Source organism: Bombus flavifrons, chromosome 3, assembly GCF_040668555.2.
Source record: "Bombus flavifrons isolate JBK064 chromosome 3, iyBomFlav1_principal, whole genome shotgun sequence".
Lineage (NCBI taxonomy): Eukaryota > Metazoa > Arthropoda > Insecta > Hymenoptera > Apidae > Bombus > Bombus flavifrons.
Genome location: NC_138444.1, coordinates 6,934,856 through 6,957,506, shown reverse-complemented (window position 1 = coordinate 6,957,506; position 22,651 = coordinate 6,934,856). Strand labels below are relative to the sequence as shown.

General features: G+C 31.3%; 2 protein-coding genes across 6 annotated transcripts in view; one reads left to right on the top strand and one right to left on the bottom strand.

The window, feature by feature from the left end:
* The first annotated feature begins 54 nt into the window (after positions 1-54).
* On the top strand, positions 55-4,477 carry LOC138178558 (uncharacterized). Its single transcript, XM_069110532.1, has 4 exons — positions 55-356; positions 439-585; positions 1,086-1,151; positions 1,222-4,477. Exons 1-4 carry the CDS (start codon positions 81-83, stop codon positions 3,970-3,972), a joined length of 3,240 nt encoding a protein of 1,079 aa, XP_068966633.1. The 5' UTR covers positions 55-80; the 3' UTR covers positions 3,973-4,477.
* Positions 4,478-4,656: 179 nt separating this feature from the next.
* The window catches only part of Synd (protein kinase C and casein kinase substrate in neurons protein Synd), a 59,584-nt gene continuing 41,589 nt past the window's right edge, over positions 4,657-22,651 (bottom strand). For 3 of the 5 annotated variants that reach the window (XM_069110527.1, XM_069110529.1, XM_069110528.1), the window contains 9 exons: positions 16,602-16,993; positions 16,122-16,310; positions 13,965-13,985; positions 11,263-11,489; positions 10,880-11,000; positions 10,239-10,349; positions 7,892-8,058; positions 7,324-7,484; positions 4,657-6,852 (listed from right to left, as the gene is read on the bottom strand). In XM_069110527.1, the coding sequence (XP_068966628.1) occupies positions 6,740-6,852; positions 7,324-7,484; positions 7,892-8,058; positions 10,239-10,349; positions 10,880-11,000; positions 11,263-11,489; positions 13,965-13,985; positions 16,122-16,310; positions 16,602-16,964 (1,473 nt within the window). In that variant the 5' untranslated portion in view covers positions 16,965-16,993 and the 3' untranslated portion in view covers positions 4,657-6,739. The remainder of the gene's footprint in view (positions 6,853-7,323; positions 7,485-7,891; positions 8,059-10,238; positions 10,350-10,879; positions 11,001-11,262; positions 11,490-13,964; positions 13,986-16,121; positions 16,311-16,601; positions 16,994-22,651) is intronic. The other 2 variants (XM_069110531.1, XM_069110530.1) reach the window with 2 other exon arrangements.

Here is a 22,651-nt window from a genome sequence, read left to right as displayed (position 1 = left end):
TTTAAACTACGTACACTAAAATAACTAGACACGAATTTTCGCGGGATTTTTCGCAACGATTCGTGAGTCATGAACATATCATGAATAGTTTTATTTCGATATATATTTCGATCTATCGATATTGCAACCGCCGTAGTTCACTCGTAACATGTTCACAGTGTTCCATATCAATACAGATACGCATAATCATATTTTGTATTTTGGAAAAGTTGAGCAAAATGTCGAGAAAACGTAAATCATCAACTATAAAAGAAAGATGTCGTATTTGCCTCGTTGACCATGGATATATGAAAAATTTATTCGATGTAGTTCTACGATCAAAACTAGATGATCTGAGTAAATGTACTTCTATCAATGTATGTTTACACCATCTTTTTAATTTTTGTAATTAATTCTATACTTGTTTGTGTCTTATAATGGATCTTCTTTTCTTTTTAGATTAAAAAAGAATATGGAATGCCAGATATTATTTGTCATATATGCCTCTACAAATTGGAAATGTGGAATGAGTTTAAACAACAGTTTGTACGATCAAATCAACTGTTGTTAACTCGGTTGAAAATCATGGAATCTTCCGATAGTGATGTAAGATTATTTAGTGTAAACCTTAAACTTTTAATTATATATATTTAGACATATTTAAGAATATAATGGTATAAAGCATAAGGTTAATTTCACTAAACTAAACTAATGTTTATAAGGTAGTGTTCTGCATGTATTATTATAAAAAACTGATTATATTTCTTTTTATTATGGTAAAAATAAAACTGTAACTTAATTAATTAGGAAACTACATGCACGAAATACGTGCCAAAATACAAATTCTCAAAATTTTGATTTATACCATTATAATATTTAGTCTATCATTTATATATAGAATGTTTCAAGATTTGGTGGTTCAACTTTATCAGTATATTCCATGAATTTGAATACAAAGAAAGTGTTATGTATAAAGACTTGTAAAATATGCTGACAAAGTTTTACATTTAAATTATGACATCCTATATAAAATAATATTCTCTTACATATGTCTATTAAAATAATATCTCACAGCTTTATAATTTTGTTATAACTTTAATTTAAAGACCATAGAATCATGCAATAACTCGCATCAAAGTGGAGAAGACAGTCTCTCTGATACTTTTGATAAGGTAATACTAATTGTAATAACACATTTCTTTTAATTAATCACATACAATTTCATAAGAAAATTTATTCCAGAAAAGAACAAAATTAGATGTGCCACCATTAATACCTTTACAGTTTACGAATACAGAAAACATAACAAATCAAACGATGCTAAAGGATATGTATATATCTGAAGATGACGTTACATCTTCGAAAGACTCCTCGCAAAAAGCTCATGATGCTTCCAATGATGATAAATATAAAAATGACAAAGAGCAAGAAAATAAAGATAATGTTCAATTAAAACCAACCTTAGTTCCAATGAAGATCAAGCCATTAATTGGGAGGCGTAATATAACTGAACGAAGGAAGGCATCGACCAAAAGATGGGTTGCAAGAAAAAAGGCACTCCTTGCAGCAACAGGAGAAACTGTTTCAGATACAGATTCTATGGCTTCAGACGATACACAGCTATCACCAGTACAGAGAGCAAGAGCAAAGACAAATATGGATAAAGGACTTGAAAACCGAAGGAGATTGGTCAAAGTGTTAGAGAACTTGCAAAACACTTTGGTAGATAAATATGAACATGATAGAAATGATTTTGTGAGTTTAGGCAGTGATACGGATACACATAAGACAAGATCTCTTAAAGACATAAATTCTGATGGTTCTTTAACTGGAGGAAAAAATATATTTGCCAAAGGAAGTATTAAACAAGATGAAGCAAAGAAAGATACATTTTTCGAAGAGAAAGAAATTCTTTCTAATTCACAGCCAGAAAAAGTTGTTAAAAAAAAATCGCAGAAGAAAGATGAAACGGAAATAACCGAAGATACATTTACACCATATTCAGTAAAATCAGAATTAGAAATTGAAGATGCTACGTATATTGTTACATCTACATTAATGCTCGCTGGACCTCATTATTTAAATAAAGCAAATTTAAATACTTTGTCAAAGGAATCTAAAGATGGTAGTATTGAACAAAATTCTCAAGAGAAAAATACCGATATTATCGATGCTGTGCAACTTCGTAGGATAAATCCAATTCCAATAGATGTTAATAATAAAAAATGTGTTGAAAGATGTTTGAATATAGAAGTAGAGGGAACAGAGATAGAAGCATTAAAACGCATACAAGTTGAGTTAGCAAGTTTTGTAGAGAAAGAAATGAAATACAGATTATTTGGAATGAGTAATGATAGTATAAGAAGAGATAAGGTAGGAAATGACTATAAAACTTCGTATCAAACTCTAGATCAACAGTTGAAAACTATAATAGAAAAGACTATAAAGAAAAATTTCGAATCGTCTATGATAAGAAGTTGTGGCACTGATCTCAATTCATATTCTCAACAATTTGGGACAGTTTCTCCAGCGTTTGTAAAGGAGGCAATGAATTCTAAAAAGTACCAACCAAAAGTCATATTAAAACGTTTAGACATTACAAAAGAAAGTAAACTCTACAATATTAATAATATGCATGTTTTAATTAAGCGTACAGTTAAGAGCAATCTTGGTGGGCCATTTAGCATGGTTTCTCATAAAAGACAAAGTGTACCACCAATAAGATATAATGATTATAATACTTCTGCTTTGGATTCTGACTCATATTTATCAGATGAAACTTCTGAAACATTTAAAACTGATAATAATGTACAAAAGTCACAAGAAAATAAAGAACAAAATAATGTCGTAAAACAGATAGATGAATCGAAAGTTGCGGATTCTAATACTACTAAAAATGAACATCAAGTAGAAATTCAAGAAAATATTTTTAAAATTACTTCATCACATAGTGAAAAACATATATGTGGTGTATGTGATCAATCATTTGCTAGTCGTAGTGATGCTATTACACATGTTCGTATGCATAAAACAGAAACCACTATATTGCGACATAATAAGCACAAAATGATGCGATGTAAGAGATGTCATGAAATAGTAGAAGCTAGATTCGTAAAAGCTCATGTATGTAAATCTACAAAGCAATACATTCACAAATGTTATGTATGCAATTCTACGTTTCGAACTGAGAAACTGTTGGTACGCCATTTAGAAAGTCATGATCAGTCTGAATTTAATATAGAAAACATAACAAAAGGAGAATCTCAGAAGTTAACAAATACAAACACATCACAGAATTCTAAAGACACAGTATACTCAAAGTCAGATAAACTTTTGAAAGTAGAGAATAATCTAATTATGAAGTTAGAGAATTCTAGGACAGGAATAAGTATTGAGAAAATAGGAGCAACCAAAGGAAGAGGAGATACTGTGTCAGAAGCAGAGAAACTAAAGGAAACGTATACTTGTTTCGTATGTGACAAAATTTTTACAGATGAGGAAATATTAAAAGATCATTTACAAAAGCATTGTGATGATATGAGCGAGGGTGATCAAAGTCCTGGCAAAGAGCAGTATCAATGTGCAATCTGTGGGGACTCATTAGAATCTGAGGATGCATTGGAAGCACACGTTGAAAAACATTTGTTTGATGAAGAGGATGATAATCCTAATCTTATTAGTATTGGCAGTGAAAATGATAAGTCAAAGGATGAAATCTATCAATGTCTGCAGTGTACAGAAGTGTTTAATTCAGAGATGTTACTAGAAATGCATATGCAAGCTCATGAAGAAGAAGCTGCAATAGCAGAATGGGAGAAACAAGGAATAAAAACTTATGAATTTCAGTGTATGATTTGTGATGAACTTTTTGAAACAGAAGAGGATTTATCGGAACATTTAGATATACATAATGAAACTACGCATGTTTGTCAATTATGTGATAAACCATTTTTCAGTCTTGAAGACTTACAGAAACATGTTGCAACTCATTAATTTAATTACTCCAATTACTTTAATTACTCTTCACATAGACTGAGAATTCCGATGTTTCTACATTAATTACTTACTACATATAATGTATGCAATGACTCTTGAATTTTTAATTTATAGTGTAATCAACAAAATTTTGTTCACTGATATAGTATATATAAACATGTATAATAATATACAAATATATTGGAACTTAAGGATAGGTTTCCAAGTGCATATTTATGTTGCTTCCATTTTGATACTTATTGAATTCTGTTCCACTTCATCTGCAAGTAATGTTCAACTTTTTCTGCATTAATGCATCTGCAGATGTTCATATAATTTAGAATCATTGAAATTAAATGTAAACAATATGATTATTTATAAATTAAACGTAGGGATTTTGATTATGATAATTTAGTGTACAATATTATTCACAAGCTATAAAAAATTCCTTGACCTATATGTACATATACTACACAATGAACAGACGATATTTCATATGTAAGTGTCGATATACATATATATATATATATGTGTGTGTGTGTGTATATATATATATATATATATAATATCGATATATATTACACGTATGTTATATATATCGCATATAATTTGTTTTTCAACATATAATGAATTATAATATCAAAGCTAACCCATAATACTTATCATAGATTAGAACCAGGAGCGATTAAATGAACACTCGTGTAAAAATTGTAATCTGTTTCGTTCAGTGAAATTTAATATGTATGAAATTTAATGACTATCCAAATATATGTTTTTACACAACATAATGTTATACAATAATTTCTTTCTTGAAACAATTTTCACTCAATTGATATACATTTTTAATAGTTTTGGCCAAAACCATGATTATTAAATTCAGTTTCGCAGTTAACACACAAATTTATCATACCACAGTTCTTTGTAAACTTAATTGGCGTTTATGAAAATGTATCGACGCATCGTTGTGATATTTGTAAGTGAAAATAGATGCTGCATCATGTATTATGTAATATTTCGTATATATGCTATTTATTAAGTTATACATAATAAATTTTATACACAAACTATAATCTATTTAACAACATCATGGAATCGCGAACACTCTTTACAGAAAATAATTTGGAGGACTAATGATGTAAACAATTACAAAAATCAGTCGCTGGCTGAATTGTAAATGTTATTATACTCTACTATATTTACATAAATATTGTGTATAGTAACACGTTATTTACTCGTGACGAATAACTAGCATTTATCACTATATACCATGAAAACTTGACTTGACTTGAAGTTGATTCTCCTGCGCGCATTATAAAATAAAAGAATATTTAAATAACAAATGACTTCGTTAATACTAACTGTCAAATTTGTCTCGTCATATAGAAAATTATAAATGCTTTTTTTCTCAAACCATATAAATCTACAGTTCGTTCAATTTCATAATCACTCCGCAGCATTGTTCTCAATATTAACTTAAACACGTGTTTCTATACTACAAATATTTCCTGAAAGCATATATTCGTGAAGGTACATCGATTAACTTAATAGCAGGTAATTTGTTACGAAAGTACATATCTAACAATCAAAATTTTGCGCTTTCATTTCCATACTTTTTCAATTGTGTTACATCTATCAGAAAATGGATAATGATTATATGAAATACCTTCAGTATTATATATTTCGTTTTATATAAAATTTTTCGTTCAATTAAAAAAGATATTATGACTTTATTCTCATAAATGATCAACATTGCTTCAATATAAGAAATTATGTACAAAAAAGCACATTAACCAATAACGAAAACTTCTCATTATAATCTTTTATAACGTGAATATTCTCATAATATTATAATTTTTAATTATAATATTTATTTCTTATATATAAATAATTCTCGTTCTCCCTTCATTTTTTTTCTCAACATTAGAATATTGTAATTATTAAAAAAAAAAAAGAAAAACAATAAAGAAAAAGATTGGACAATTCTGGGTCCCAAATTTTATTTGCCTGGTACGTCTTATGTACGTATTCAAGTGTTTTCTTTTTTTACTTTCTCATCATAAAATCTCAACTTCGCTAAACAATTGTAACTTTACATACCGTTTATGTTCTTAAAGCTATTATATACAACGATACCATTCGAAAAGAATAGGTTTTAATAGTATCATTTGAATAACAATAAATTAAATATACTTTTCGTCGCGCTAGCCAAAATATTTCATAGCAACAATGCTAATAATGAGTCGAAAAATGTTTTGAAATTGTACAGTATCTCAAAAATCTAAACTTATAATATACTCGTGGTGTATGTGTATCCATCTTATCGTTTAGCGCTAATTTATATAGATGGATATAGAGAACCCTAACTATCTATGGAAACCAATTACCCATCAGGAGTAAAAGTTTCGTTTTTTAAGTTCTATCGTATCGACCCTACATCGATCTGAGAAGTAGAATGAAGTAGATGTATGCATTTTTTCCCTTTTCACTCTTATAACAGTTTTCTTTGAATTTCAATCGTAACATCGAGCCGTAAGATTTTATAATCTTTCTCGTCTTTTTCAACGCTCATTATATATCACACAAAATAAACGATCCCTAATATAGAGTCTCATGTAATTATTATTTAACGACATTTACAAATTTTCTTATTATTTTTTCAACAAACTCGCTATTTCGTAAAGAAATAAACAACAAAATAAAAATTTCGTTTTTTTCCTTTGCTTTCGTATGCGTTACGTGTTAAGTAACTAACAATGTTCATGTAATTTGGCGTTATGTGGTAGCTTTACGGAGACACAAGTTCTACGTAGTTTGCCGGATAGAGACCCACTCTACCGTCTTTTCGTCCTTTACACCATCCTTGCTCGTCTTCGTCTTCTAATTTATCGAATACATCGCCTATGAAAATTTAAAAATTGTTTAAATCGTATTCTATATACATGCTTATAGGGTGGTCCATTTAATTGGACCAGCTAAGACCTAGGTCGGTTCTGTATAATAAAATGCTTAAATATGTACTGTGATTTAATAATATGTATATGTTGTATACAGGGTGGTTGGTAACTGGTGGTACAAGCGGAAAGGGGGTAGTGATTCTACGCGAAAAAAAGAAGTCGAAAATATAGAATAAAAATTTTTCGTTTGAGGCTTTGTTCTCAAGAAATTCGATTTTGAATTTTCGCTTGGTACGCGTGCACTTTATCACGTCTCGTTATAACGAATCTCACTGTCTCGATCGAAAAATTTAAAAAAAAAATTAAAAAAAAATTTTTTTATTCTATATTTTCGACTTCTTTTTTCGCGTAGAATCATCCCCTTTCCGCTTGTACCACCAGTTACCAAGCACCCTGTATATAGTTTATATAATACCTTGCTTAAAACTAAGTTCATCAGCTTCGGCTCCTTCGTAATCATATAACGCGCGTACAAGTACACCTGGTTCTCCATTATCTACCAATGGTTCGCCACTGTCTTCATCCCATTCTTCTTCCTCAAATGGATTTGATTCTTGCTTAACGTTTGTACCATTACTGTGGAAAGAAAAATTTCCAATTTCTATTCATATTGATACACTAGCTTTGTTTATGTCTATATACTTATACAGGTGTACTAATATATAAAACAATATAAATTAAAAAATCCTATAATTAAATCTGTGTAATTAAAATTCCATCATTTAATAAAAAATTTTTAATAGTGGCTATTTATGAAATATAAAACAATATAAAAATGTAAATTCTAGGATTTAATAAGATTTTTCTAATAGTGAATTATTATTATTATTAGAGAATAGTAAAAGTTTAGAAATACACACATAGTTTTGAAGATCTTCAATTTAATGAATAGAAGACGAAGTTTTTTGTATTTAAAACAGAGAAATCCAATTAACCATATTATTATTATTAATTCTTATTATGAAATTATTTTGAATGCTCACGTCATCGTGGAGGTCCTGTTTACAGCATTACCATCATGATTGTTTTTCTCTGAAGAGTGTTTGCTGGAATTCATCGTGTCGGTTTTGCTATCCCCATGGCCTCCATCTGTTGATATTACCCGGGAACTGGGCTTCGATTTTGATTTGTTATTAACTGGTGGGTACTCCTACGTTAATGAAAGATCATTATATTTATTACATCATTGTATATACATCGCTCTATAAAATTTAAAGTTACATTTGTATATATATATATATATATATATATATATATACACACAATTTTATAATTTAAATATGTATATTAAATATTTATAATGTTATCTAAATCATGCGTGCAACCAATTATAGTATATCTAGAAATTTTTCATCTCTGTACCGACTCACGAAAGTATTTGAACATTTACCATAGAAAATTTTTATGTTCGGATTGTGTTTGTTATGTAAACCATTTTGAACTTTCATTAATACAGTAATAAGAGACGATTACCACGATCATATTAATTTTAAAATGAATTTAAAAATGCATCTAGAATTTGTGTCTGTTCTTTTGACACATTTTACTGACACATTATGGTAGGTCACCGGTTCGATTATTTGTGACACGTTTATCAGCATACTACTTTGTTTACTATGATACTTTCATGATCTCTGCGAAATATATATTTGTGCATTGTACATGCATATAATTGTACCAAATGTCTTGTAATTTTTACATATACTTTGAGATTCATTTTAAACTTTATCAATATAGTCATGAGAGCCAATAAAATTTCACGATGTCTCGTACAATACATATAATATATTCATAAACGGTGTTTGAATACTTTCGTCAGGCTATGTGTATCTATTAATTATTTAATATGATAAGCACATATATACAATTATAATACCTGTTTGCAGTATTTTTAATTTGTTATTTTTAAGCTTAAGAGTATAAGCTTCACATATGATAAAAATTTATTATCATGTTATAAAAAGTTGTATCATAATAAAAAAAAGAAGTGGTATAATTTAAGATGAAACGAAAACGAACGTGTTGCAATGGAATGAAGTTAAATTGCGTCGCACAGGTACCTATTACCTACAAAGATCGTTGTCATACATCATGCGGTAACGAATGTGGCAATATATGTATTCGTTGTTACAATGGATGAACGTAATTTACACTTACGGCTGTGACAATTTTTTCGTGCGAATTAACTGTGCGCATGATTTCTGGTTGCAAGCATGTTTATTTTAACGCTCCGTTTCTCTATATAATAATAATAAATAAATACGTATACTAACGATCGTGTTTGTTAAACGTGCGAGTAAATATAGAGCGAATTTACTATACAGATCTGTCATTCATAAATGTGTATAATACAGGTATTCTTCAATGGACGAATCAAAATAACTAAAATCAATTAGCAGAAATTATGTAGTATCACAAGAGATCATTATGCAGTTATGTAAATTTAAATATGAATGTTCAATTTCATGTAAGTCCAATTTCATAATTGTATGTTTTTCTAAAGTTTTCTGCATTTCATTACGAAATTTTGGAGATCCAAATTACAAGTCTAAACATTAAAAAAATCCTATATATATGAATCTTGTGTATTTTTATATATTTGCTTATACTATAGTTCGGATATTTTATATATTTTGTGTATTTGTACACCTTTAAATTTATTACAAATGAATAAACATTTACAGTATTCGAATTTCTTTTGTATTTTGACACGCGGCATCAGTTTGCTGGTCTTACTCATTTACGATCGCCTGCATAATGGATGCACGTTCGATTCGCGTCATCGGCATGCATTATAAATAGATAAAGAGATTTGAAACGACCTTGCTGACATTACACCGCTAGATCTTTACAATCATCTGGATATTTTCATTACACTTCTTAGAAAGCGTCGACATGTTTTAATAAAATTCTTTTTACAGAGGAGACAAGGAAGAAATGTGTAACTTCAAGTAAATTCAAATGACATCTTCCTCGGTTAACGTATTAATCTTATTGCAAATTCGCTCCAGGATCGAACAGTGGAAACATGCTCGGCGTGAATTCGCGATATAGATCTGCGATCACGTGCAAAAACAAGCGCATAGCGGGTTACGGTTAATTCAGTTAAGTTAGGCGAGCCAGAAGCTGAAAAAGGAAACCCATCCTCGGTGACCTCGTCGTGTTTGCCTGTTACGACACTATTTCGTGGTTCTTGATCAGTAAAAAAAGTTCATTTTCTTTTTTCTATGTGCGTATACGTATATGTATTTGTGTGAATCTTCGTTCATTGAGTAGCATGTGAACGAAGAATAAGCAAATGGATAAGTGTAAAACGTAACAAAACTTTACATGCACATCCTCGCCGACCGGGCGTTGATTGATGAGCGTGATGGAGCCAGCCGGAAGAGCCTCCTTCGATTTTGAGCCCTTGGTGATGTCACGGAACTCCTCTGTGTAGTCCTGCGTAATAGCAACGCCCAAAAAAAAAAGAACAATCACATGCATGCATTCCAGAAAATATTTCAATCTCAGGGGATATATTTCATTTTTGTATTTCTTTCTTTCTTTGATTGGAAGCTTTGAGAGAAATTCGATACTATGCTACACAGAGTGCCTCAATCTTTTTCCAATAAAAAGATGCCTATGAGCGGTATTTAATGAATAAAAATAAGAAGCTCATAATAATTGCTTTCTCTAGAAGTTATAACAGACACACGAAATAACGACAGGTTTGTTTTTCCATCGGTAGAGTATAGAAACAGATTGGCGATATTTATATTAATTCGAATGAAATACTACAGAATATCCAGACATACAGAATATAACTAATGGACGATATTAATGCAGTTATAAAAAGGAAAGAACAAGAACGATATTCAATACACGCTACGGCTATATTTTCTAACATCAGATCTTCAACCATCAGCAAGAGTTTACATGCGATGAGAAAGAATTATTGTAATGCGTATATTTGTATTTTGTCGACTTACCTCGAACTGTGGCCAATTCATCGCCATATTTACACCGTGATTGTTCGACCACCATTTCAGATCTTTTTCATGGTCCGCGTTGTTAACTGTATGATAGAATTCTTCGTATATTTGTGGAAGTCTGTAAACCAAATGAAATCAAATCTTTTGTTTTAAATTTCTTTCTAAAGAAATAAACTCACTTTGTAATTTAGTAAATTTTGAAAATTTATAAAACACATGATTTTAATTTTGGGCTTTAAAGGTATTCGTAATGTAAATACTTGAAATAAATTATTCAATTCAAATGCTTCAAATACTTTCGCGAGTCATTATACAACACACTCTCGAAAATAATAATTTTCATCGAAGAGTGTAAACGAAAGTAACAAACAGTAATTTACATTGGATCCTGAGATATATTGAGACATTTGTGAATGCCGAAGAGAACATCCTTGAAGAATTGAAGCCGCTGCGCCTCCATTTCTTGACACTTTTCGAACACTTGTGTCATATCTTCCATGTATTTTGGGTTATACTGATTAATTTCTTGCAACGCAGCTTCATATTTTTCTTTCGCTTTTTGTACCTCTTCCTTCGTTTTCTGCACCCTGTCCTGCATTTTCTTCACCTGTTAATTAAATAGAAGAAGACATACGATAAATACTCAATTTTTAATTTAATAATTTCACCGTCTACATTGAAGGTAAAGATCTTGGTACAAACCCAACACGTTGGTAATCTAAAGAAAAATAACGAAGAGAAAATGTTCTTAATTTTATATCGAAGCGATTAATTAATATTGCATTATTATTGTTATAAATGTCGAAACATGTTCTGAACAATATTCTGTTATTTATGATAATAATTCCAATTCTTTACCCTCAAGCTTATTTAGCGCACTATCGAGATGGCAAAAAAATACCTTTGAAAAGGTAAGCGTGATTTCTATGTAGGTTTAGCAGTTACGTAACAAATACCTACAGGATTTACTAGTGCAATAAAGTTGTAACACAGTAAGTATTATAAGTATTGTAATAAAACAGATCGAGAAGTTTTTAGTTATTTATTGTATCGTGTATTTTGTATTTTGTAAAGTTTGTGTAGAAATACTGTGTGGAGTAGTTTCTTCTGAATGTAGTTATGAATGAAGAGAAATAAAATTTATAAGTGAAATATTTATAAAAAAATTTCGAAATTTGAGAAAAAAAGAGAATAGATATATCTGGCGCGAAAGAATGTAAAATGGGAGTTGTAAATACTGTAAGGAACTGTACAGAATATCCTTGAACTTGTTCTTTTTTCTAGTAACGCAACTACTACGAAGCTTGAAAAGCTTACATTATTGTTAGTCAGAATGCTATCTGGACTCATGCATAATAATGATTAGCGATATTTTTATTTTTCTTACCTCATGGTACTCCTCAGAAACATTCTTTACAGTTCATTACAATACGATATATAAGAGTAAGTCGTGTAAGCATAACTTCTTGTTGTGTAACATTTACATGTATAGATGTAAGAGTAAGAAGAAGAAGCGCATAATAAACAAAAAGAAATTTAGAAAATGAACATTTAATATATAATATGTAAAAACTTTAAAGTTTCACATTATATATATATATATATATATATATATATATATATATATATATATATATATATATGAAATTAATAATTTGATTTTGAGAATGGAATAATTTAATAGATTGACTTATAGTTTCTTGGAAATTACAAATCTACAATTGAAGAAGGTAGGTAACTGGCCAAGCAATTAGAGCATAGTGGTTCACAAGATTTAAAAATTTATGCATAAAGGGGATAGAGAGAGCAAATTCTATGCTGAAAAGTATTAGGCCACTATAATTCACTTCTAAACAGAGATAACGAGCAATCATCGAGTAATTATCGAAGTAAATTGCAGAATTATATATGAAAGAATTCATGGATTTATAATTCTGTTCTATATGTATAATATTTGATTTCGCTAAAAGATAAATTGGAAAGTTTCTATTTAAAACTTTTTTTAATAGTGTTTTAATTCTTTCGTTACTTCTGTCTATTCTTTACATCTTTTGCTAATTGAAATACAAACATATGAGAATGTCATCTAGAATTTTGGTATAAACTTTACTCTTTAAATGATAAGCAATAAATTATTTGTTGAATATAGATTTCAAATTTGTCAAGTTGTATAAAAATCTAAAAATTCAGTTTTCCAAATTTAGAATATTCTAGGTAATATAGAAAAAATCTATTTTTTTTTTTTCGAACTTTCATCTTGAATTATTTAAAAAATTGAATTTTGAATCTTAGAACAATAACCATTTAAAAGCTCGATGTTTACGTGATAAAATTATTACTCGAAAGAAAGCGTGAAACAGATTTTGCTTACCAACAGAGCTTTCTGTAATGAAAAATGAGAGAATGTTAATTAAACATACATGCTGCATGCATTATTATTATACATACAAGCTGAACGTCTCCTATTTTAGATTTCCTAAAGGATTTTCGTATTCTGTGGCCCCATGCATCACATCCACAAACTGTCATCTAAAAACGTCGTTTTTTCAGAAGATCGCCTCTCGTTTGGCGATTTATCAAATTCAAAACACTCGAGACGTAGAGTAACGTTTTTTCCAGATATTTTATTTCTATAAAAATATCATTTCAAAACAGGTTTCGAAATCTTCTCAAAAATAACAGAAAGTGATGCAACCCAAAATAAAGGAAAATAATTTTGTGCACTAACAAAATTCTACGATCTACTCTTGTTCATAAAATATTAAATATTTATTTTATTTAATATTTAATATTCAAAAAAATGATATTGTAAATATTTCGTGTAACTGTATTGTACGTAAAAATTGTTGAACATTAAATTTCACAATCAATATCTAATAATGCAGCTGAAAAATTTAACAAAGTTTACAGTCCACGACTGAAACGTGCAGGAAAAAAAAGGATCATTCGGACATTCACGAAAAATTTGGAAGCGAAAAGACAGAGTACAAATATCGATAATTCTCAAGGACACAGGACAACACGACATGCAGATTTTCGATAAAAATTAAAACACGAGATGTTTTTTTTTTGTTTCACATACGTTTTCAGAGCCTCGGGCCATCTGAAAATAATACTTGCTAAAGAACAACAGTATCTACTTTTATATTCAGCCGCGATTGCGTAATTGAGATACATACTAAATGTTAGTATTACGCACATGTAAGTACACATTGTGTATCAGTACGTACGTATGCGTTATGTTTTGTCAAGAGTACTGTCGCTTCGAAGAGAGAAAAATTTGATTTTCGTAGAATTGTACGTAATACCTTCTATATAGAACAACGGATGTAACTTCTTTTATTTAAAAAAAATATAATGTGCTACTTAAAGTGGTTGGAGAATCGTTTCATGTCAAAAAATATCGCTTGTAAAATTCGTCTCTCTCTCTCTCTCTCTCTCTCTCTCTCTCTCTCTCTCTCTCTCTCTTAAAGTAATTTATATATATGTCGGGTTTACATTAGAATTAGGGTTAGGGGGGATTACACATTGTCGTTATGCAATAGGGAAGACATTGACTAGTGCAAATACGATTATTATAGAATTGGACAAGTAATCGTGGTAATTAGATACTCGTGAGACTAATGACAATGATCCTAGGTTCAATAACGAATCCGCGGTCAACGGGATGATAAAGGAACATACTCACAAAATCTAAGTCGGACTCTTTGCTAAAATGTGGGATATCCACCGAGCGTACAGACGCTAAGTCACTCGCTAATACGACCTCACGAGAGAATGACTTTTCGTCGCGATGATGCTGCAGAGGAAAACTATGATGGGGTGTGTCTAAGGACACGAGATCATCGGATTCGTCGAGGATAGTCTTCGTTCAGAAAGTAAGGGAAATTAACGTTGCTGCTAATTGATCAATCTCCATATCGGTGGTTAGAAAAGATGCTAGCCGCCCTCGAGGGAAAGTTGCTAGTGGGAGACGCCGTTCGTTGAAAGAAATAGATCTCCCCTATCTTCCCGTAGTTGGGACAAAGACTGTTTGTCTGTTTGAAGGACTTTAGGTAACTAGATCTTAGTGTTTATAACGGCCCTCGGGCTAGCTGATCATGTACTGTGGAGACGCATCGACATCTGGCAGTCATCTTACTCGAAGAATAGGGTCTGCATGTGGCGAGCCACGGGACAGAAACCTTTGGAATATTTACTGTCGCGTGCCGCTACAAATATTTCTTTTAAGAAGAGCTATAGAATTACTCCATACCTTTGTTAGGCAAAGCGTTCATCCCGTGACCACGGCTACGTTCGGCGACTGGCTGTCGCCTCGAGCCCAAGCTCATTATCACAAATCTCGAACGAATACAATCGGATCGAAAGACGACAATTGTTTAATTACGCGTATGATAGAATCTAGATTACGGTGTTAGGGGATTTTCCCGAAATTCCAAAGGGAAGGCTCCGATGTCCTTTCATCTCCGACATATATACATATATACATATATATAAATATATATCCCCAACATTAGTGGAAGCGTTAATAGAAATTATACATATTTTAAATATTAGATTAGATGTAAGATAATTACGTCCTAATTTTTAGAATCGTCCCATTCAAATACTGTGAAATTTCCATTAGTTTAACTTCGATTTCATCTCGTTTTATTATCTAACAACTATCCAGGATATTCAGGAAAACGAAACACGGCGTAAAAGAATTTTAATTAAGAAAACTTTTCCTTGTTTTTAAAATGCAGATCGTCTAATAGATTATTTAATGTAAACTTTTAATCAAATATGTAGATAATAAAAAAACTTTCTTCTTACTTAATTCCAAGTCATACAAGACTGGGGAATTTTCCAATAACTTATGCAATGACTTACTTCTACGGATATTCAAATAATTGTTACAAATTTAAAGATGAAAACACTGTATGTTGATTATGATTATTCATTTAATTACAAGTTTCCATCGAACATGATTCTGAATAGTAAACAATTCTCTCAACCATTTGTTCAAGTGTCATAATTTTAATCGTTCTAACTTGAACGAAGCGTTCAAAGTACTCTGTTTTCTTCAATACATTACAATGAGTGGTCGAAAAGTACCTTTTGAAAGCGAACACGATGACAATCGCTGTGATTCAAATATGTAACGTAACGATTGCGCTAGTCGTCGATAACGTACGAGTGAGAATGATGTAACTGTTCATTACTGTAATCGACATAGAGAGGACGACTATCGTTTTACCTGGTCAGGGGAAAGCGAACTGTCCGCCGATGCGTTCCTTTCCATGTTCGCCGCGGTTCGTTCGGTTTTGCAGCTGTTGTGGTACTCGGACTTTGCTTTTTCAACCTTCTGCAAAAGCTTCGCCCATGGTTTCTGCGCCTTTTTGAACGCGTCCTCCATCTCCTTTCGCTCTTTCAACGTCATCATTGACTGCAATTTCGAACCACATCCAAGTGTGCAATTTATTAATTATTATGAAAACCTATGTGGGAAAAGAATTATTTGTAAAGATAGTAAAATAAAGATAAAACGGAGAAAGAAATGTGAAAGTTTAAGTTTAAATTTTGATTTATTCAACATTGTTCCAAAATACCGATCCACTAATCAAACATTTAATACAAAGAAAAAGCAAACGAAAAAAGAAAAGAAAGGGAACAGAAAAGGAAACATAGACTTTCATCTCGATATGTCAAAGATTATTCACAAAAAAAGAGCACGTACTTTGTGATAGGTCTCTTTCTGCCACGTTTTCACTTGGTGAATGATGTCGTTACAGAGATTCTCTTTGACCCTGAGGTGGAGATCGCACAGCCTCTCCGATTCAACGAGAACTCCTTTCCAAGCAGCCTCGGTGGTTCCATATTCCGGTCCTTTTTCGATCTTGTCGTTCCAATTTTTCGACCAATTTTTCAACGCTTTCGCGTAACTTTTCTCAATCTCTGCTCTTTCTTGGACTAGAGCTATTAAACTGTCGCAGAGCTTATGGCCATCCTCGATCCTCTTGGTCGTTCGTTTATAGTTACCTGGCTCCCAGAAAGAGTCCGAGGTTGCTATCAGCATGTTGTCGTCGCTGTGATGTGACATCTTAGCCTAAGTCGAGAAATTCCTTTCACCTGTAATCAAAAATTAAATGAAAATATTATTATGGATATTCATTTGTATGGACAGAAATCATAATGAAATATAAATTAATAATTCATGACATGTATTGTGATTTGTTATTTATCATATTTATTATACTATTTAGTTTATCGCGTGAAATATGAATTGAGTAATTATTAGACTGCGGATTTTTATGTATTTATGAAAAATTTTAATACGCAAATATATACGGAATATATAGAAGTATGCAAAATATAAGCAAGACATAAATACTTGTTTTAATATTTAAATATAATATTTAAGCGATTTTAATTACAATGCTCTATTCTGACCAATCATTTTTATATACTGTCTCTATATCATCATTCTCTTGTAGCACTGACAGCTAATACACGAACGATTGTAAATTTCTATCCGTGGATTATCACCGTAAATAACATAAGCCAAATAGCTAATTAGATTATATGCACATCGACTGTCCTGATTTGATATCCAATTAAGAACGATCGTTACAAATCTTTATCCACGATGCTATGCTATTTCTTTCGATTACGGGACTATAGCAGAGTGAAGATTACATATACGACAAATAGCAGTCTGTTTCGAAATTCTCTTCTCTTTGAATCATATTGGAGCCATCGTTCGATTAACTTTCACGATATAACGCACGATGTTGCGTGGTAACTGGAGATCGTTAAACTGCAATATTCGTTAAGAATGCAAAGGTAACTTAGTAATGTGTATAAAGTTGGTTACGATCGAGAGGTTCATAATAAGCACGATCCTTGTCAAACTTTTGACTTTTTCATGGAACTGGTATGATGAAACATGATTTATGTTCTGGCTTATATAGTCAAATGAAAATGAAATAATTCTACAAAAACAATCTTTATCAAGGTTCTATAATTTCGTGATTCAAATATAATTCCTTTATGATGTAATAATTATTGATACATTTATAGAAATAGTGTAATATGATGCATATTTCGTCACAAGAAATTGAAATGTACTGAACAGAAATTAAACATACTAGAAGATTTCCTAGAAAGCGACAAACATTGTTATTTTTTCTTTTGAGCTCTTCCATTGTATTTCATTGGAATTGTGTCTACTTGTATACGTATATGGAGGGAGATGGAGTCTGATTAGGTCAACAGTAGGATAACAGTGACAATTAGTTGGAATAGCTTGTTGGACTCGTTACATCTCCTAAATCTGGCACACATGCAAATTTGATTTCGCACCGTACACAATTGTGGTTGTACTGACAAAACTTTATGATTTCCATAATCGAACTGTCGTGTAGCGGTTGTACATTGTAAGTACATTTTATCGCAGCCGTGTATCATTGTTTCTTTAATCCATGAAAATCATAGATACGAATGTTCTCTTGTAATTGAATCGAATTGAGTAATTTCATTTAATAATTAAATAAATAATGGTATTTCATAAATAAATCTGACATAATTTCCTTTCATAGAAATACTTGGTTTGCCAAATGTTGACTTTACTAACGAATCAAAAATCTGTTGATTGATAGAATGAAATAATTCAATTCATCTATACGATACTCTTCCTTGACCGAGACCGATCATTTTATAAATCGTTCTATAAAAATAATTTATTAACATACCATCTGTTTTACCGCGAATGTAATAACGTAATCATCGACGTCTCCTTAATTGTCTTTTTCTTAGTCCACTTAACTGCTAATACGTAGAAAACAGTTTTTGACGCACAAAGCAATATAGTCTTTAGCACACTTGCCATTAATCAGAAATACTTTCTATAAAAACACGATTCAAGGAGCGTGTTTAATTCGAAACTTTTAATGGTACAAAAAATAATTCACGTGTTCCTGTTACCTTGGTATTAGTTTTTTTCCTCTTATTCGACCATTAAATTCTAGAAGACTTTATTTTACTTTGTACATTTAGTTATATTTAAATACTAATTTAGAATATAGAAATACATATTGGTGTATTTTAATTCATGTAATCTTTTCTGTGTAATAATTGTCGCGCGTGAGAGTGTTTATTGGAATAAAAAATTTGATCCTCTCCAGGCGATAATAAATTATCTTAGAGTATTCTCATAAGAATTACGTCTCGAATATCAATTTCGTGGAATTATAAATTTGAGAGTGCGACGTTTTGTGAACGCGACGCAATCAAGATGTTTGGATTGCAAGCTCAGCATTTTCATTGAAACAAAGCGGTTGTTAATGGGGACACATTGCATCAATACCGGAGTCGAGCAGAATTACTACATTACTATGTTACGCGAGCACTATACATACATAACAGTTATAACAATCTGCATAAAATACATTTAGATCTTTCGTTCTTCTCATTTAAGTTGTTACGACTCACGATTGGATCACCAGGTGAAACGTATAATTGTGCGATAAGAATAATTTTAAAGCAATTAAAGAACCATTTATTTAGGTAATTAGCGAAAATTATTCCATGTACCAATTTATTCCATTTTAACAGTACACTTTAATTGTTTGAATATTGGACAAAGAAATTGTAGTATAACAATAATAATAAGAAGTTGTATAACAATAAATTGTAGATAAATTTCTTTCGAATTTTGTTCAATTGTGGCAATAGTGAAAAATATTAATTGGTAGAATAAAATTACTGATACAATTTGACGATCAAGAATAGACCAGATGTTAGTAACAAACAAATTTTTATATTTTTATAGATTTATATATTTTACAGATGTTTTATTATTTTAACTTTTTTGGGTACTTATACTGGAAAGAAAAATTATTCCGTCCATTTTCTATTTATAAACATCAATATATTGCACAATCGTAGATTGCATAACGAGAACCTTGAACGGTAGGAGCTGGGAGAATCCAGATGCTGAAAAAGTCGAATTCTGGTGGATTGAAATCCCATGACTCAAGTTCATTGCAATATTTATAATTTCAACCTTATTCAATAATTCATAGCGTTATCAACTCGATTGTAATAATTCGTAGCATAAGTTAGGATAACTGAATGAGCCGAGCTGTGAATAGATTAATTTATTAATCTTGAAGTAAGATTATTCTGAATATAAAATAATTTGTTCGAAAATATTATCTACTTCCTTTAATTAGAAAATCCAACCGACATAAATAGAGAAAAGCTATTTTTAAAATAACAAAGAAATTTCAAAAATTATATTAAAATAAATTAGAAACCTTCAACTGGATACCATTTATTCTAATTAATAAAACGATTTAAAAAAATTTAGAAATTCCTATTCAAATAGGAATCGAATAACTGAAAGCTAAATTAAAAATACTATTTTCCGATTCTAAAGTAAAATAGAAATTCCAGAAATCGTGATAAAATAACTAAGTTTTAGTCAGATATAATACATTAATAAATAAAAATTCTACCGACCGGAAAGTTGCACATTTTTTAAGTGAAATAGAAACTCTCTCAAGCTGAACTAACTTAATAGTAATATATCATTAGATATATATAAACATCTGAACAAAACTACATATATACAATCACAACTAACACATTCTTAAATTTTCAACCCACCATACATCATTTCTATGAAATCTTCACTTCAGTAGATCATAAATTCTCCATTTATCCTCTCGAGAACTAGAAAACGAACAGAAACTAAACAACTTTCTTCCAACACGGAAATCTCACACTGTCTTTGTATTTAACCATCGTCGTATATATCCACTTTACGTACACCTATTTAGCGTTGTGCCATCTATTCCACAGCTGAAGGGCCCTAGGATCACAAATAACTCGTCCAGTAGCAATAACGCTGAAATCGAGTAATCAACACGAGTCATGGCGCCTACGAGATCTCTGATACCATGCAGCTTATCGAGCCGGTAGAGCAACATTCCACGGTACGGAATGGCCACACTCATTCCATCAGCACGCTCTCCTGCGAAAGAGCATTCTCCATGGAAGGTGCACTGCCACACTAGTGATGGGATCAAGTTCGATATCACGAGTTCAATGACACAAATAATAATAATAATTAAACCGATGTGACGCACCATATGCGTCAATATCACAATGTGTCAAAAGAACAGACACAAATTTCATATACATTTTGAGATTCGTTTCAAATTTTATCGATATGATCACGATGTATTTTGCCTTATTATCAATGCTAGCGAAATTACCAACAAAAGCATAAAAATCTTTTATGGTAAACGTGAAGATACTTTCGTGAAAAGCTCTATAAATTAGTATAAAGCGTGGATTCCCAAAGTACGAATCACGTTAAATACTAAAACATGGGAGTAATTACATGTTCATTGAAAGAGTTTTACTCTTACTCATCGAGAATCGTCGGATGAACGATTGTAAGTTAAAGATCGCGTGAGAATTACTGTTTCTGTTTAGTTTTCTGCAGATCTATGTTAAAGTAATTTTGAATTGCTTATCGATTAATTCTCGACTGCAATTACATTCCGTGTAATCTTCGAATGGGCCGGGAAAAAAATTATCGTTGACGAAAGTGGGTCTCTCTCGGCCTACAAATGTTGCGAAACCATGGTTTACAGGATTTAAGACCAGATGATCGATGTTTGAGTCTATTTGCGACGTACTTAAGCCCATCGCTACTCGTCACGCTCTGAACTGCACGCGCTCACATACACATAGAATTCTCGCGTGAGAGACGAAACAGGAAACCATTTGGTTCATCTGTTTTTCGCTTGAGACGCCGAAAATCGAACTCCACGAAGCCTTGATCCGACCTTCTCCTCCTCCGCGTGGAGCTTAAAGGCCTTTCGATCCTCTTGCCTGGCAGCATTCCGCGGTTTATGCTTCTTCTTTAACATTTTTCGTCCTTTCGCTTCTTTTTACTGGCTTCCTCGATTTCGTGTTTTTCTTTGTTTGCTTGTCGACTTCTGTCCAGTGTTTCTTTTTCATTTCAGATGAATGACAGATTAGGAATGAGCTTGTTGGCGGTTGATTGACAGAGATGTAGTTAAAATTGTGAAAAAATTTGGTTATTCGAGTTATTGAAGGAATGTAGACTTTTTTGGAAAGATTTTGAACAATTCAAGCCGTTTTCAAGCCGTTAATTTTTTACATTCATACAATATTAATGATATTAATTTAGAAATAAATAATATATGTACATTTCACATGAACCATGAAGACAAAATATTCCGATTTTTGTCATTTCCTTTTAAAGTCTACTTGTCTGGAAAATTCCGATCTTTAATTACTTTGTTCCCAATATAACTAAATAAAGTAGTTGAATAAGTCCCAACTGCATTAATTTCCATTGCGTAAGACCAATTAAACGTTAATAAGGAAAATAAATGTAAAAGTAGAGAAAGTAAACTCCGCTTGTAAACTTAACTGGAAAGACTAAAAATACACGAAATGCAATTCGTTGATAGATCGATGTCTCGTGACGCTGGGACGTCAACGATTAATCATCGTCTTTACATAATCGGCTATGAAGAAAGAAAAGAAGGAAAAAAAAAGCAGTCGATGAAAAACAATTCCAGATGAATCACCACGTTCGTTTTGTTTCATTATGTCACGATTATCAGCTTGCGCCCAAGAGTAAAAACATGATTGCATTTGCTTGATCTTCTCTCACTGGTGCATCATTTGTCTCCAAATTTTTAAAATTTTTAACCCGACATCTCCATATAAAAAGGTACGATA